The 17,515-nt window shown below is 45.3% G+C and overlaps 1 protein-coding gene across 1 annotated transcript in view; it reads right to left on the bottom strand.

The window, feature by feature from the left end:
* Positions 1–17,515, bottom strand: part of B4GALNT3 (beta-1,4-N-acetyl-galactosaminyltransferase 3) — a 104,375-nt gene extending 86,860 nt beyond the window's left edge. Inside the window, exon 1 of the mRNA XM_024567410.4 lies at positions 16,963–17,515. Within this exon, the coding sequence (XP_024423178.2) occupies positions 16,963–17,131 (169 nt within the window). The 5' untranslated portion in view covers positions 17,132–17,515. The remainder of the gene's footprint in view (positions 1–16,962) is intronic.

Below are 17,515 nucleotides of genomic sequence, written 5' to 3'. Positions count from 1 at the left end.
GGAGAGAACATGAGAGGAGGAAGGTGGAAGATGGCGACTGTATCAGGGATAAGAGCTGGGCCCAGGGTTCAACTCCTAGTCCTGACTAAGTGAAAAGACAGGGTCACACAGCTAGGTGACTGGAACCAGGATTCAAATCAGGCATCTTCTCTGAGTATCCTTTTTCTAGTTTTTGTATAGCCACTTCCAGCTGGGAATCCTCAGTACTGGTGCAGATACCACTTTCTTTAGGAATAATGTCAGAGCTAGAGGGAACCAAGAACCCAGTAACCAAGCCTTCTCATTTACAAACAAGAAAACTGAGGCCCAGAAGGTAGGACTGACTTGCTAAAAGTCACAGAGCCAATTCACATCGGAACCAAGTCTGGGACCCAGGTCCCCTGACTCCCAGCCTGGGATTTTTAGCCCTGACCATGTGTTTAAGAGAAAAAAATGTCTAAGTTCCCTTCTAGCCCAAATACACTATGATTCTGTAATAGGTTTCTACTTTCCTCCTCTACTACGACAGACCTCAGTTGGTCACACAATTTGCCAGTGGCTCTTCCTGCTCCTTGGCCAAATATGTTGGTTTCTTCCTAGACTTTCTAGACCTATTGCTCACTTTTTTCCTTATCAAGACTCCTTAGAAGTATGATCCCCTCCTCCATATCTCTCTAACTATTCATTTTGTCTCTCTAATTGGCTAGTTGTAGCCAGCCAAAAGTATCCCCAAGTGTATCCCCTTCTACTGCTGAAGATTCCAAGTCCTGTCCCCTTACTCCAAGTTCAGCAGTCCAAGGAACAGCAGCTCACTGGTCTGGGGGAGGGCTCTGGACAGGATAAGAGAGCAGCACCATCAGAGCCACACCATGAAACAAAATGTCCTCAGCAAGATTTAAGTTATCAAGAGAGATTCTAGGCTACATCTGCTGATGGCCTGCTGAGCTTCTGAACCATCCCATACATCACGCCTAGTGCTGAGAGCCAGCACACTTTAGAGTGAGCCTCCCAACTCCTTCAACAGGCCTAACAGGTATGTCTGTACCAAACTCCTCTGGCCTCTTAGTTTCCTAAAGGAAGTAGCAAGCTGTACCTTCTGTCTCCTAGTGAACTCCAGGAGTCATCCTGCCAGATGGGTGTCAATTTCCAAACCCACTGCTTCATATGCACCCATAAGCTGTGGCAGAGGACACCTTCCCCAACAGGTAGAAAGGAGAAGCAGCAACCTCTGATCCTAAAATGTGACTGCAGCCTAAGTTGATCCCAGTTCCCAAGAGAAGGGATCCACGTGAAAACAAGGTTCTATTGTTCTCCCTCGCCTTCTACTCCTTCCCTCACATGATTGACTCACGAAAACCCTGCCAGCTAGGGAAAGTGTTCACTACCCCGGAACTTTCCAGCCTTCTCAGAGATATAAAGGAGCAGAAAGATATAGAAAAACAACTCTTTCTTGGACATTATTTTTCTTGGTTTTAGAAGAAACAACTTTGGATTTTTTTTTCTTCCCCTCAGGCCTTCCAATTTCTAAATATATCAAGTAGAATCATTTTGAGCAAACCAAGTTATGTATAATATATGTTTATCTTGCTAAACTAGCAAAAAATGACTTTGGATTTGTATGGAAAGCTTAAAATATTTCATAACTGCTTCCCTAAAAATATTATATTTCCATTTCCCAGAAGTTGAACCTCCCTAATTTTTGTATCAACAAATATTTTAGGCAGTTTGTGCCCAGGCTTTTTTCTCAAAGTGGTAAATACCAACTCTCAATTTAATAGCTCTTGCTTCTATAGCAGACAGGTGGTATTTCCTGGGAAATACAATTAAAACTTCTCCATTGTACAATGCTCCTTATGCAAATATTTTTCCAGTTTTTATGCATCAGAATAAAGTTGATTTCTTACTTCAATGCTAACTCAAGCTTGAACATTATTTTTTTCACCTCCTCTCTACTCTTCCAAACATGTTCTGACCCACTTATTGTTACCTTCTGTGATTTTTCTTAGACTTGTCATCCATTTCATCTTTTACCCCACAGAGAATGGCCAGCAATGGACTTCGTTTGCCGACTAGGACTAGGATTATGAAAACACTGGCTCCCAACAGCTTGTATCTTTCTACAGAGATGAAAATAACGGAGAAGACAACCATTTTTTAAAAAATAAATACTTTTCTATCAAAGGGGTTGGTGATTCCTGTGTTCCAACACTCTTCTGGTTTAAAATCAACTTCATTTATTCCTATTCCCCATCCCTCCTCAACTCAAAGAGGAAATCATTAACTCCACTTCTATTCTGTTACCTAAAAGAAGCTTTAGAGACAGAGGAACAACTATATGAAGACAAAGGTCATCTACATATCAAGGAGAGAGGCCTCAGAAGAAGCCAAACCTGCCAACACCTTGATCTTGGACTTTAGCTTCCAGAATTGTGAAAGAATAAATTTCCATTGTTTAAGCCAAACCCTCTGCCCAAATTAAAAAAAAAAAAAAAGTTCTACTCTTCTTTAGTAGTATGGACTCTATTCTGAGGATAGGAGAAAGAGAGGAACAAAGGGGCCTGTTAAATGACAAATGTCTAGTCTTGGCCTGCCCATTACAATGTGAGAAATTAATATCAACAAGAAGTTTCTCTGCAGGCTACCCTCAACTACCAATATCAATACAGTGTGTCACTGGAGAAATTTCAGAAAATCCACAAATTACCTCCGACAGCAGCTGAGTTGGGCACATGATGCACCCCCAGCTAGGGGTCAATAACTTCTACTAGCTCACTGGCAAGAAAACATAAATAGACTGGAAAACAGGTTACATGCATGTCAGATTGCTTGGATGGGTAGGAAAAAAAGAGCCTCATGAAACTCAGACATTAAAAGGAGCATTCTCAGCCAACAAAAAGGGAATGAGCAACGGCAGGATGGCAAGGAGTGCAGTGTACTGTAAAGAGCCCTGCCAAAGCATCGGGAGAGCTGGAGCCCAGCTCCACTCTCTAGGCCTTACTTCTGCATTGGTAAAATCAGAAGTATTTTAATGTATTTTAAGAGGCAATGTAAATCAATTTGTAGTGACTACATGGCAAGCTATTTGAGAAAGATTCTGAGATTGCATCTGGGCTCAGTAAAAGAGTTTCATGTTTTATTGGAGATGTCTGCCATTGGCCTGGAATAAGAAATGCAGGTATTTTCCATCTTAGCATTTAAAAATCTCTGAGGTCTGCCCTGGCCGGTGTGGCTCAGTTGGTTGGAGCATCAACTGTAGAAAGAAAGGTCACAGGTTCAATTCCTGGCCAGGGCACAGGCCTAGGTTGCAGGTTTGGTCCCCAGTCAGGGCATGCATGAGACGCAACCGATCGATGTTTCTCTCTTACATTGATGTTTCTCTCCCTTCCTTCCCCTCTCTCTAAAATCAATAAGCATGTCCTCAGATGAGAAAAAAATCTCAGATCCATTCTTGTTCTAGGATTCTTTGTGAAAGGCAATATCCAAAAATCAATCAAAGAGAAAAAAGGGGCTCTAAAAGCTGATTCAATGATGAACAATATAGCATCTAATATTTATTAAACATTATGTACCAGAAACTGTTCTAAGTCCTTTATATGCATTATTTCACTTAACTGTCATGAGAAAAACCCAATGAGGTAGGAACCACTAATATTCTCATTTTACACATAAGGAACCGAGGTACACTGAGGCTCTGGAATCTGCTGATGAAGACCCAGCTGACTCAGCATTAGACCTGGGATGCAAACTCAGGTAGTCTCACTTCAGAGACTTGTTCTTGACCACCCTGTCATGATGAAGGGAGACAAGGAAGAGTAAAGACACTAGGAGATGGAATGGAGGACACAACAGCAACCTTAGACGTTAAGGCCGAAAGGAGGGCTGTTCCTCCTAAGGAAGAAACGTGGGCACAGTGAAGGCTGTGCACACTCAATTCTCAGTTAAACATCTGCCTCTTCCAAGCACTTCCTCAGTGCTTGTGGGGAGCAAACAGCTATGACTAATACTTTGGAGTCATCTTTGGCTTCTCTAAAACACCTAAAGTGCACAAGACCAATGCAGATGAAGTAGGAATAAAATAAAAAATTAACTGTGAGTTTCAGACCACTTAAGTGCAACAAAACTTCCAAAAAAGAGGGAGGTCAGCTGGGGCTGAAATAATTGAAGAAGGCTTCAGGGAAGAGATGGGGCAATGGGCAGAGTTTTGAAAGGCAAGCAGGAGTATAATGACCCTGGGGAGCAACATTCAAGAATCTGATAGAAGCCCTGGCCAGGTGGCTCTGTTGATTGGCACATCATCCCACACACCAAAAGGTTGTGAGTTCTATCCCCAGTTAGGGCACATACCTAGGTTGCAGGTTCAATCCCCAGTGGGCCAGCATACAGGAGGCAACCATTCCATGTTTCTTTCTCACATAGATGTTTCTCTCCCTCTCTCTCCCTCTCCCTCTCATCAGTAGAAAATATCACTGGGTAAGGATAAAAAAAAAACAACCATCCAAGAGAAGACCAGCTGAAGGTAAGCAGATCCAAACCTGGGTTCTCCAGGGACAAGAAGTGAGGGTGAAGCTATTCTCTCTAAATGGTTACTTCCAGAGTTTATACACACTCATCTGCATCTCATAGCAGAGGGACTGCTTTCTGGCTCTCTTTCTCCCACCTAACGTGTGTGCCCTGCAACTAGAGGAAAGATACTTAATTGGAAGGACATCCCCAAGTCAATCAAACTCTAAGGACCTAACATGTACCAGGTATTGAGCACAGCACTCAGGCAGGGTTCTTAACTAGGGGTTCATGGATAGGTGTCAGGGGCCCATGAACCTCCCCAAAACAGCATGCAAACTATGAGGGGGCAGGCCAATTTCTGGGGAGAGAGTCCACAGTTTCCTTATCAAATTCTGTAAGTGCATGTATGCCACAAAGGTTAAAAAGTCCCTGCACCAGGGAGATAGAAGGAGAAAGAATGCCCAGGTCTAGCACTCTAGAAATTCACAATCTCATAGGGGAAGACAAACACAGACATAAATAACTCTGATGCAAGGCAGACTTTAATAAGTGAACTAACAAAGGTACAAAAAAAAAAATGCTGGGAGGGAAAGGGGAGCAATGTTCATTCCAATTGGTCTGTCAACAGGACACTCTCTCCCCACATCCTGGTTTTGGGATCCAGGTTTGTAATGAGGAAAACAACCCCAGATCCAGAAAGAGCCCCTGGCCAGCACCTCTCTCTCTGGTACTCCGAGTTGAGGCCAGGGAGGTAAAGGAGGACATTGCTTTCAGGACAATGGGAGACGGCAGGAAGGAGATGCTTATTCTCTTATGAACAATGACCCTGCTCCACATTTTCTCCTCTTCTACCCAGCTCCCATTCTTGGAATTCCTGGGGTGCTTGAATCCTGACACTTGGCACTTAATCCTCAATCATGTCCTTTATCCCTAAATTACCTGTGTTAGAAAAGTCCCTGCTCAGAGATTTCCCACACTCTCCACCCAGAAACTTTGTGCCATTAGCATGTTTCATTTTCTTCCAGAAACTCATCACCATCTGGAACTCTTATCTATTTTTGTGTGTTTATTATCTGTCTCTTCCTCATGAAATGCAGCTCCATCGAAGTAAAGCCTTTAAATTTCTGGTTCCCTTCTATGTCCCCAATCCATACAACTTTGCCTGGCACGTTCGAGTGAGTGCTCAGTAAGTATGTGTTGAATGAATGTCTGTCTCCTAGACCCTTTGTATCCAAGTCCCAGAGAGAAAGTGTCAGGAGAAATGAAAGCATTTTTTTTTTTCTCCTGAGAACATTTTTGAGAGGCTGGGTATACAAGATAGCCCTTAACTAAAGTGATGGAGGCAGAGGGTAGCCAGGGAACCCTGTGTGCCCCCAGAATTCTAGTATCCTTTCACCTTCTACATAAATTTCACTGCCAAGTTCTGTCACTTCTGCTTTGACAGCTCTCAGCTAGGCACTCATCACCCACACTTGAGGTCACTGTAATAACCCCCTGAGTGGCCTTTCTATCTCCAAACCATCCTGCAAACTTCCAACAGCTTAATCCACCTGTAGCCACAATTCCTAGGACACAAAAGATGTTCAATAAATGTCTGAAGAATTAAAATATGAATCAGTGGATGAATATTAAAAAAACCACTGCTTTCCATCAAAGCAAACCCTGCTTTAAAAAAGTTGGAGTTGCTCTCTACCAAGTCTAAACTCAGCGGTTTGGCACTCGACACTGCAATCACATCACTACCACCCTTCCAACCTCATCTCCTTCATGCCCAGTGGGCCTCTGCACTACAGGATTCATGCCCCCTTAACTGCTACTTAGCTTATGCTATATTCCTCCAATGGAAATATTCACCTTTGATTAGACACCCCTCCCCCATAACCATAGACTATTGGAGCTGGAGAAGGTCTTAAAAATTCAAGCGAAAGGACTTTTGGGAAATACACCAAAATACTAAAAAATGGTGGAGACAATATGACAAACTTCTCTTTATTTACATAGTTAACTTCTCCACAATGTAAGGGAAACTTCAAGGGCCAATAAAGTGAAGGAGTGGATGTCAGAAACAGCAAGCTAACACTTTGGCAGCTTTGGTTTGGGGCAACTAACAATTTTAGATAATAGATAAAATAAATTTGTTTTAAATTATTAAAAACAGCCCTGGCTTGTATGTCTCAGTGGATTGAGCATCTGCCTGCTAAGCAAAAAGTTGCTGGTTCGATTCCCAGTCAGAACACATGCCTGAAGTTGTGGGCCAGGTCCCCAGCTGGGGCCGTGTGAGAAGCAGCTGATCAATGGTTCTCTCCCCTTGTTTCTCCCTCCCTTCCTCTCACTCTAAAAATTAATAAATAAAATCTTTTAAAAATTATTAAAAACAATATATTTTAAAAGGAACCAAATTTGAAATAGAGCCAAAAGAAACTTATATTTGAAAACTAGTAATTGAATCAAATGAAAAAAATGGAGTAGATGTGTCTCCCTCAATTTCTTTCCCTAATTAATTTGTGGCTGTTTCCCTACTTCTGTTACTGAAGTTCACCTGAGATCCCCATCCTCCTGTCCCTTTCTCAGGCCTTCAACTCGCCCTCAACTCAGCTGAAATTAAAAAGAAAAAGAAGGAAGGAAAGGAAAGGAAAAGGGAAGGGGAAAGGAAGGGGAAGGGGAAGGGATGGGGAAGGGGAAGGGGAGGGGAGGGGAGGAAACCAGCCTTAGCTGGTGTGGCTCAGTGGACTGAGCACCAGCCTGTGAACTGAAGGGTTGCTGGTTTGATTCTCAGTCATAGCACATGCTGGGTTGTGAGCCAGGTCCTGGGTTGGGGGCATGCAAGAGGCAACTGATTGATGTTCCTCCTGCACATGGAAGTTTCTGTCCCTCTTTCTTTCTCCCTCCCTTCCCCTCTCTCTAGAAAATAAATAAATAAAACCTTTTAAAAAAGAAAAAAGAAAACCCAAAACTGAAAATACATATTAAGACTTTGTCCCTGGTTCCTGAGGAAATCCTCAGTGCCCTCCCTCCCCTGCCAGTCTTTGACTCAGAGGTGGTGGTGCAGGGTTGGGAGACCAGCTGGTTGGTGAGGGAGGGTGTGTGTGGGCTCATGCCTGCATGCATCCATTTGAACCCTGGGTTGGCAGGCAGGGTGGAAAGGAGTGGATCAGAGGATTTGTAAGAAGATCTCAGCAGAGAGGCCTTTAATCTTTGAGGCAACTGCTTGTATGGAGACCATGTTGTGAGAGATGACCTTGGAGGCCAAGTAGCCAGAAGCACTGGGATTGCTGCCACCTCTCAGTTCAGGCAACTGAGTCTTGAAAGACCAGGGCCAGAATGTCAAAGACTGGCTGTCCCCTTTGACCCTTAGTGACCCTAGAGAGGTTCCAAGCATACCCCTGAAAGAGGCATCCCACTCCAAAGACCAGGAAACTGAAGCCCTCTGGAGAAAAGGGGTTTGGTCCTAAATGGGTAGGTAACTCACTTGGTTGGAGTATCGTCCCAATGCGCCAAGGTTGCAAGTTCTTTCTCCAGTCAGGGCACATTCAGAAAGCAACCAATGAAACTCTCTCTCCCTTTCTCTCTCTCAAAACAGTAAATTAAAAAAAAATAAAAATAAAAATAAAGGGTGCTTACCCAAGGACCCTCCATCAGTCAGTTACAAAGCTAGGATTGAAGCTGAAATAGTTGCTCAACATTCCTACCTTCCAGTCCCGGGAATCCTCAAAGTCCTCTGGGACGTGCAGCAGAGGGACAGGCTACCTTTCCCCAACTGCTGAGTTTCTGTGGCCTGGAACACCATCCCAACAGCTCTCATTCTCAGAAAATCCTTGCCTTCTCAACGTACACCTCTCCCCCAATGCAAATATTTAGCTGGGATCAGAAGGGAAGGATGGAGGCAGTGCTGAACATCGAGGAGAAAAGAGAGGTTAAAGACTGTGTATTTGCCCTGACTGGTGGGGCTCAGTGGATTGGTATTCGACTTGCAAACCAAAGGGCTGCTGGTTCATTTCCTGGTCAGGGCACATGCCTGGGTTGCAGGCCAGGTCCCCAAATGGGTCCTGCAAGAGGCAGCCAATCTATGTTTTTTCTCTCACATCAATGTTTCTCTCCCTCTTACTCCCTCCCTTCCCCTGTCTCTAAAAATAAATAAATAAGAAAAAAAAAGAATGTGTATTTGGTGGCAGGTGCTGAGCATAGATGGTCTGGAGACTGCTGAGGAACTGGGCACAGCTGTGTCTTGGACTGAGAAGTTGAAGAAGCATCGGCAAAAGGGCTAGTTGAGGACTGTGTCTATCCACTCCTGCCTGTCTGGCCATTCTCCGATTCCTACCAGCATTCACTGAACTCCCAATATATGCTACTCTTACGTTAAATCTAATCAAGCACCTAATAGTGGTAGGCTCACTAAATCTCATTTAGTTATAAGAAAGGCTTTATAGAGAGGGCATTATAACCCTGTTACCCAGATAAACCACCTGAGGCTTGAAAAGGAGGAAATTCCTTATAACTGGTGAGTAATGGAGCTTGGATTTGAATCCTGCCCTGTCTTCAAATTCCTTAATTTTTTCCAGGAACCATCAATGCTTTTTATCCCACTTGGACCCCATAAAAAAGTTAACTGCTCCATAAACATTTTACTTTGTTTTAAAATGAATCACCTCTGCAGTCATTCAAGATTTGCAAAGAAAAAAAAAAAACACTGAAAAATACACATCACTCAATTTCTTGGGCATTTAATACATAAAATCATTCCAACTGTTACGTCATCTCTGTATTCCCACCCCAACTTTCTTTCTCCTTCTCCCATTCTTGGGCCCTCCTCCCAGGTCCTGACCCAATAAAGCACAATTCTAACTGCTATGGAGAGACCCTCTGCTCCACACCACAGAACAGTTTGAAAGAAATGGGTAGAGAAGGCAGGCAATATCTCTTCCTTGGCTTGTTTTCTCATCTACTTGTTAAGCTACTGGATCTCTGATGTTTGTGACTTTATGCATCCGTGTGCCACAGGCTGGGCAGTGGCCACAGGTCATCATCCTCACAGTGTCCCATGAGTCTGTGGGGTGGGTAGGAGCCCACATGACGAACTCGAGCTTCCTGGCTTTCCTGGCCAGTCACCTGGGTCGTTTCATCAGTAGTGTCAGGGGCACCCCAAGCTTTACTGAATTTTCCCTGTATTCATATCATTGTTTAAAATAAACGTGGTGCCCTGGCTGACGCGACTCAGTGCACTGAGTGTTGGCCTACAAACCTAAGGGTCACTAGTCCGATTCCCAGAGTACATGCCTGGGTTGTGGGCCAGGTCCCCAGTTGGGGGCACTTGAGAGGCAACCAATTGACTTATCTCTCACACATTGATGTTTCTCTCCCTCTCTCTAAAAATAAATAAATAAAATCTTTAAAATATATAATTAAAATAAAATAAAATAAAGGTGGCTCAGGCCCCAACACCTATCAGTAAATCAGTAAATCCCAAGCTTTTGATACTCTTTTCATACATAAGTGGGAATTTATTTTTGAATGTCATTCAATTTTTCAATACCTAAATAAAGACACGCATACGAAAAATAATTTTTGAGCTTTTTTTGGTTTTGGTTTTGGTTTTTAATGTAGAATTCTTGTTTAAGGTATTTCAGAATCCATCATCTGGTTATCACTGTTTATTATACTTTTTTTCCAATAATCTCTGGTCAGAATAGCGGTATTAGGTGAGTGTTAATTTCTCCTTCACACTTTTATATGTATCATAGCACTTTAATTGACTTATTTTATGCCTTGATTTGGTACAAAAAAAAAATTTAAGTGGCTTACAAGGACCGTAGAATGTAAAATGACATAAACTAGAAGTAGTTGTGGGAGGAAAATAAAGGTATAGGCATAAAATGATACCCAAATGAAGACCATAAAATCTTGTACACTTTCCCCAGAATCAAAAATTGAATTCTGACGCTTTTTAATAACCAATACAAAAAGAGAAACTTGAGTGTTCTTTGTTTTTATTTTTGTATCCTCGCCTAAGGACATTTTTTTCATTGCTTTTTTTTAGAGAGACAGAGGAAGGGAGAGAGAAACATCCACGTGATGCGAGAGAGAAGCTTTGACGGGTTTCCTCCCTCACGTGACCAGACTGGGGATGTACAGCGCCCAGACCAGGGATCAAACCCACAACCTCAGTATGTGCCTTGACCAGAAGTCAAACCTGCAATCTTTCGGTTACAGAACTACACTCCAACCAACTGAGCCACACTGGCCAGGGCCTGAGTGGTTTTACAACTTCCAGGCCAATAAAAATGAAAACAAATTGATTGCTCAAGAGAAGCACAGCTATTTCCAATATTTTGGGAGGGCTCTCATACATAGGATACACCATGTTTCTCTATCCCATCCTTGTAGCAGCTCTAATGGAGCATTTCACAGGGCTGTACCTCATAGCATTTAGATCCTTGGCCTTTCTTTGCCACTTCCTAAGTTAGTATGTCTATGCTTATGGTAATGACTGAAAGGGAGCCCAAAGTGGGGTACTGGGGGACTGTTAATGTTCTGTTTCTTCATCAGGGTGATCATTGCACAGACATGTTCAGTCTGTGGAAATTCATGAAGCCATACGCTGATATGTGCACTTTTCTGTACACATAAGATACTTCAATGAAGAGTTTAAACACATACACACACTCAACCAGGGACTACAAGGATAATTTGCATCCTTTTCTAAAAAGTTGGCTAGTAGTTAAGAAATTTTCAAAAACTTTAGCGTAAAAAATCAATTACTAAAAATCATAAGGTAAAAATAATATTCTTGCTTGTCTCATGGATACTTCTAACACTAAGAGCAGCACTTGTTAGAATCTAAGTGTGTTAAAATTTGAAGATCTATCTGCCTTGCTTTGCTCAGAATTATAACATATTCCTCCTATATATTCCCCAATGCCCTCTATATACACTATCTAAACTATTTTCACCTCTTCAGGTAGTTTTTTTACATCAGACAACATAAAAATCTATTAATTGTGGATCACAGGGTCAAAGAAGGATTGTCTGAAAGCACAAAAATGTATGGTTGGCCTAGTTTAGACCTCACCATTCTTGGATATAAGGAAAAGTGTTCATGGAAAATAAAAGGGTAGATTCTGAGACTGGTGAAACTTGGTAGAGAGCTAGACAGCAAGCGGCCAACTCCAAGAGCAGCCTCTAGGCCCCATTCCAAAGCAAACTCTGCTATGGCGGCTGCGCTGCTCTGCTCCATAAAGCTCAGCACTAGAGGGCAAGACCAGGCTCCAGGGCAAAGACATGGCCTGGAAAATTACTGCAGTGCAACTACCAGCCACTCCTAAAACCAGCACAGAAGTGGTTGCTTCAGAAGACCTTGTGCCGCAAAGCAGTTATAACCACACAGGGTGCCTGAATGCCTCCCAGCACAGGGAGCGGTAAGCAGCCCAGCACCACCCAGCAGGTGAATGGGGCCTCAGCTCAGACTCAGGGGCCCTGGGTGGTGGACAGGATAGGAAGAGCAGCTGTGTCACTGAAATTCTGCTGGCCATGCAGGAACAGGGACTGAAGAGACCAGGGAAAAGAGACACCACCTCTGGGGGTCTCCTGTTGTCACACACTGCATTCCTGGTACACAGTGGTAGGGCTAAAGAAAACACATTTATGATAAAAAAAGCACTAATGGCTTAACTTTTTTTATCCTCACCGAAGACATGCTTATTGATTTTAGACAGAGTGGAAGGGGGGGAGAGAGAAAGGGAGAGAAACATCAATGCAAGAGAGAAACATCGAAGGGCTGCCCCTCGACGTGAACCTGCAACCCAGGCTTGTGCCCTGACCAGGAATCAAACCTTCCACCTTCCAGTTTACAAAATGACATTCCAACCTACTGAGTCACACCAGCCAGGGTGATGGCTTAATTCTTATCCTTTGTATTCGTGTTTAAAGGCTATTTTTTACATGTATTGTGGTACGTGGAACAATTCCTATGTTCTTAGATTGGTCAATGATAAAGCATCTGCCAGTGGAAACGAAACTGTCAAGAGCTCAGAAATTCTAAGCTTACCATCTATAACCAGAAGGTATTTGTTTGAGTGCCTAGTGTGTGACCAGATTCGAATACTGATTTGAAGTTACACAGAGCAGCTGGGTGACCAGAATGGCAACATAAAGTCATGTAGGTAGGACACAGGAACAGAAGCCAGAGGTAGCACGGGAAAGAGGACCAGCCCAGCCAGGGCAGTGAGAGACAGAGTCCCAGGCCACAGGATGTACATGAAGCAGTTGTGCTTCCCTTCTCCAACTCGCCTATGCTGAGTTTCAACTCTAAGCCACACCATCCTCGCTCTGCCCACACATCTGTCTCATTTGTTTCTCCCTCTCTCCCTGCCTGCATCTCAGATTCATGTTCTGACCAGAGTTACCTCTGTTACTGGAGGGTTTGTATCCTTTCCAAATCAGAATGGCTGTGGTGACCTAGGAGCTGAAGCGTCTGCCTGACACCTGTGGGTGTGCCTCCTCAACCACTCAAAGTCAGGTAGAAACCACAAGAGCCAATCAGAGAGATGTGCTACAAATGTAAGGCAGGGAAAGCTCATTAATTCCTGGGTGTGAGAATACTTGGAGTTCAGCAGGTAAACCTAGCACTTAAAAGGGGACATATAAGACGCAGCCTTGGGAGATCTAGAAAGAAGCTGGTTCACGGTGTCATTCAGCCCTGGCTTTGTGCCCAAATGCAATCTCTTGGTTCCAGCATCAAGTTGGTCCCAGTAGGTCAATTATAGAGCAAAGAACCTAGAAACCATTTTAGTCCAGACCTCTGCCCTCAGGAGGGACTTAGCTAACTCAGTCTGAACAAATGGGTATAACCTGTTAAAACCTGCCAGAATGGAGAGTCTTTAACTTCCAATAATAGTCTGTTCTCAGGGCTGCTTTTCAGCCAGTACATACTGGTACAGCTATACCAGTTATTAAAGTACTGAAACACTTGTGAACAAGTTGGGATACAGTGACTACCCCAGGCCCTCTGAATGCTCCACTACCACCTTGTCCCCAGGAGAACTTCATGACCCAGCAGCTAAAGAGTGAATGCCAGCCATAGCAAGGGACCTGTAGTACCCTATGCAGGCATCCCTACCAAAGTATTGTTAAGTTGTTTTGTTATTATCCTTGCCTGTTCCACTTAGTGTGGCTACCCTATTCTAAAACTTTCAACTGCTATTATCTATAAATGCCATTCTTTAAGGTTGTTATTCTAAGTCTTTCATAATACAGCACCACTCCATATTCTCCTTCATACCCTCTGCACCAAACCCAGAGGCTCAACATCCCCAAACCCTAACTTCCCCCTGCCTCTTGGTCTTTGCTTACACTGCTCTTTCTGACTAAAGTAGCCTTCTCTTTCTGTATCCATTAAAATCTTACCAACTCCTCAAGATCTCCTGAAATGTCACCATTCCCATGAAATTAATTGAAAAAGCTGTGTCCCATTACCAGAAGTGCCACAACAGCATCTAGATTCTACATTTGTAAAACTTAGTGACGGTTTCATATTAGGATTACTTTTACATGTGCCCCCAAACTCCCCTCCTAGAGAGAAAGCTGTTGAGAGGGCAGAAGCCATAACCTCAGTCATCATTGTATCTAAGTCACACAGCACAATGCCTTGCTCAAGGTGTGTGCTAAATAAGCATTTGTTTAAATGAGTGAGTGAACAGCTCTAATTATTTTGTCCAAGGGACCCATTTTCTATCTGTTAATGATTTTGGTTGCTTTTCTTTGAAGTTACTCCAACTGTGGTTGCATCTTTTTTTACATATAGAGCCCAAATTGCACACCATCCATATCTTAAACTACTGAGCTATTCCATAAAGATGAAGCAGGAAGCCTGCTCCCCTGTCATTACTTTACCACCCTAGAGTTTGTGACTGCCATCTCTCCATCTACTTCTTCCAGCACCAGTCTGATGTCCCAGTCACACAGGGACAAGCAAATGAAAGGTTCTTGATAATGAAGGGCAGCCTTAGAGATGACAGGAAAGCTGGTGGTGAAGTGAGCTGGCAGGGACTGCTAGTGGGAGGAGGCAGGGTGACTTGTTGGGGAGCAGAGCCAAGATGGGACTCTGGTTGCTGTGGTCAAGGCCACGGGTACAGTCCTGGAAGGAGAAGTTTTACTACCCTGTTTGCTGTGGATTGGCCAGGGTGTAGAGGAAGGAATGTTAGCAACTCCCTTCCTACCTCTCCCTGCTCTCCCTTCAGAGGAATAGCTCTGAGCTGGGAGTAAGACCTATAAGGACAAGGGGCCTTTGATACAAGATGTCTGCACTTCTTATAAACAAAGAAGGATGGGAGACAAGGAGCCAGAAACCACTGTCTAAATCTTATTCCAAAAGGAAATCAAGGGAAAAAGTAGAACCCAATGGGATGGCCAGCATGAAAAGTCACCCTGTACAGCCAATGGGTTTCAGGATTCTAAGGGATCCATCAGTGTCCAAGCTTGGACTCTCGTTAAAAATGATGGTTAAGGAAACAGAAAGCCAATTCTGGAATAGGAAACTGGGAACATTGTTCTGGAGAAGAGTCAGTATGGAAAAGGAAACAAAAAATAAGGAAACCCAGTCAGAGTTAAGATTCTTCTAGAAAGGAAACCAAACAGACCCAAGAATTGATGGCTAAGGATGAGACAGCCAACCAGAGCCAGAGTGTGAGATTTGATTATGGCAAACTGCTTCTGGTCTCAGCCGACAAAGCACACTAGAGATAAATGTGTTGGGGGGTAGCAGGGGCAGGAGGGAGGTTACTGATTTCAGGGTCACAAAACAACTGCCTTCCTCTGTTTTTAATTTGTGCAGAGAATCTCACTGGCTACCACACTAATAATATTGAGAAGGGGTGTCCCAAGGAGAAAAGAAGAAAGGTCCCTCCCAGGGCCTCCCACCTGCACACACTCCAACTGGGCTCATCCACTTGGGACTATGAAGGGAATAGAAGAGTAGTTTCATTCTGTCTTTCAGAGGTAAAAACAAGGCTCAGGGAAGGGAAGAACTAGCTATGGGAAGGCAGATTTGGGTCATCCGAAGGAAGAACTCTCCTACTTAGAGCTGTAGAACTGTCTTCCTCATGATAGGCTGAGCTCTCTGAAAGAAACCTTGGAGATCATTTGGCCCAACCTCCCCATTCTACCTGAGAAGCTGCCATCTCTCCCTTGATTCCCCAACTACTTAGAGACAGAACCAAGATTGGAATCTCAGTCTCCCAACTCACAACCAGAATTATTTCAACTGCGACACAGTGAGGGGTTCCACCATAAACATTATCTCTACCCTGAACCAACTCAATTACTAACCCTAGTGATTCCCTCTTTGGTTACAGGAGACAAAGCACCACACCCAACTCTGGGCAAAGCAGCTGGCACAAGGACATGTCAGAGAACCTTCTAACCAGTAATTTCATCAGTTATTCCTTCAGTTTCCGGGGAGGGGAAAGTGCAGGCATGACAGCAGATGTACTGGAACTGTGAACTCTGCCCCTTGGGCTGGGGAAGGGAATCTGGTAGTTCTGGGAGTCTCTCCACTTCTTCCAGCTATTACATCGACCTTTTACAGTCCCTGACGCTGTCAGAGTTTTACTTGTTAACTTCCGTCAGTAGTAAATTGTAAATCATGTCGGAGAGTCATACCTGTCAAAGTAAAAAGAGAGAGACCGTTCCCTCCCCATTTTCCCAGGAGGAAGCTGAGGCACAGAAAAAAGTCGCCTCGACTAAGTTAAAAAGCATTAAGTGGTCCATGTGCTGTGCATTGTTTCCTTCAGGAGGTTTGGGGAGTTTTGTGAATTCTGCAGGCTTCCCAAGGAGGGCTTCAGATAACTAGCTGTAGGAATGGCCAGGACTAAGAGAGGGGACGGCTCGATGAGGTGGTGGGAGACTTGGAGGAAGAGGAAGGGGCTGGGAGGGGAGTGGCGTGGCACACGGGAATGGGGGAGGAGAGGTGGCTCTAAGAGGTATTGTTAAAAATAAAGAACCGTGGAAAACGCACCAGGAGAGGAAATGGAGCGAGCCTTAGAGAAAGAGGTGAGCAAAGTTTGGGCCGCGCAGACCAGGGTGCGTGGCCTCGGTCGAGACGGCCGAGGGCATCCCACACACGAATCTACAGCCCGCGCGTGGACCGCGCTGTCTCCTCGTGGGGGACTGCAAGCCTGGCGCCGCTGGAAGTGCCCCAAGTCTGGGCCAGCATTTCCACCGGGCAGGGGGAGCTTCTCTTCCTGTCGCCCTCCGAGGAGAGAAGCAAGCAGCCCCGAGGATGCCCGACCCCATATATCCCGGCGGCCAGGCCCGGCCTTGGCCCTTCCTCCCCCGATAGGCAATGGGGCAGCGCCGGGCACCTGGAGACGAAAACGAGTTCAAAATCGGGTCTGAGGATGAGAGTCGGCTCTCCCCAGTGCTTGAGCCAGCGGTACTACCCGTTCCCACCTCCGCGCCCTCTCCCGCCCCTCTCCCGGTGCTACTTACTCCGGTTCAGGGGATTCCCGCCGACCTGGGCCGACGCCACCAGTTCCAAATAAAGAGTCCAGAGCCCCACGGACACCACGGCGAGAGCCAGCAGCAGCCGGAAGCGCCGCCGCAGCAGCTTGACCGGGCGCAGGAGCAGGAGGAGCAGCGCGGCGCGGGGACTCCCCATAGCGCTGCGCCCAAGCGGCCGCCGCCAGCCCCAGCCCCACAGGCGGGCCCAGCGTCCCGGGCGCGCGGGGTCCCAACCCCAGTCCAGCGTCTCAGGGCTGAGCCGAGGCCGTCTCCCCCCGCCGCGCTCCAACTGGGCTCCGGCTCATGCTCCGCGCGTCAGGGGTCTGTCAGCTGCACGAGCACCGCGCGCCAGCCCCAGGTCCCTACAGGAGCGGAGCCCGGCTCCTCCTTCCCGAGTGTCCTCCGCGCGCGACTCTCCTCTCCACGCCTCTCCCAGTCGCAGGCGCGCTGCCTCCCTCCCTCTCGGCTCGCTCTCACACACTGCCCACCGGGAGGTTCCCGAGGTGCATGCCAACCCGCCCCTCCTCTCTCCCTCTCCCGC

This window comes from Desmodus rotundus, chromosome 3 (assembly GCF_022682495.2).
Source record: "Desmodus rotundus isolate HL8 chromosome 3, HLdesRot8A.1, whole genome shotgun sequence".
Taxonomy (NCBI): Eukaryota; Metazoa; Chordata; class Mammalia; order Chiroptera; family Phyllostomidae; genus Desmodus; species Desmodus rotundus.
The sequence above is the reverse complement of the archived record's forward strand: the minus strand, read 5'-3'. Positions and strand labels throughout refer to the sequence as shown.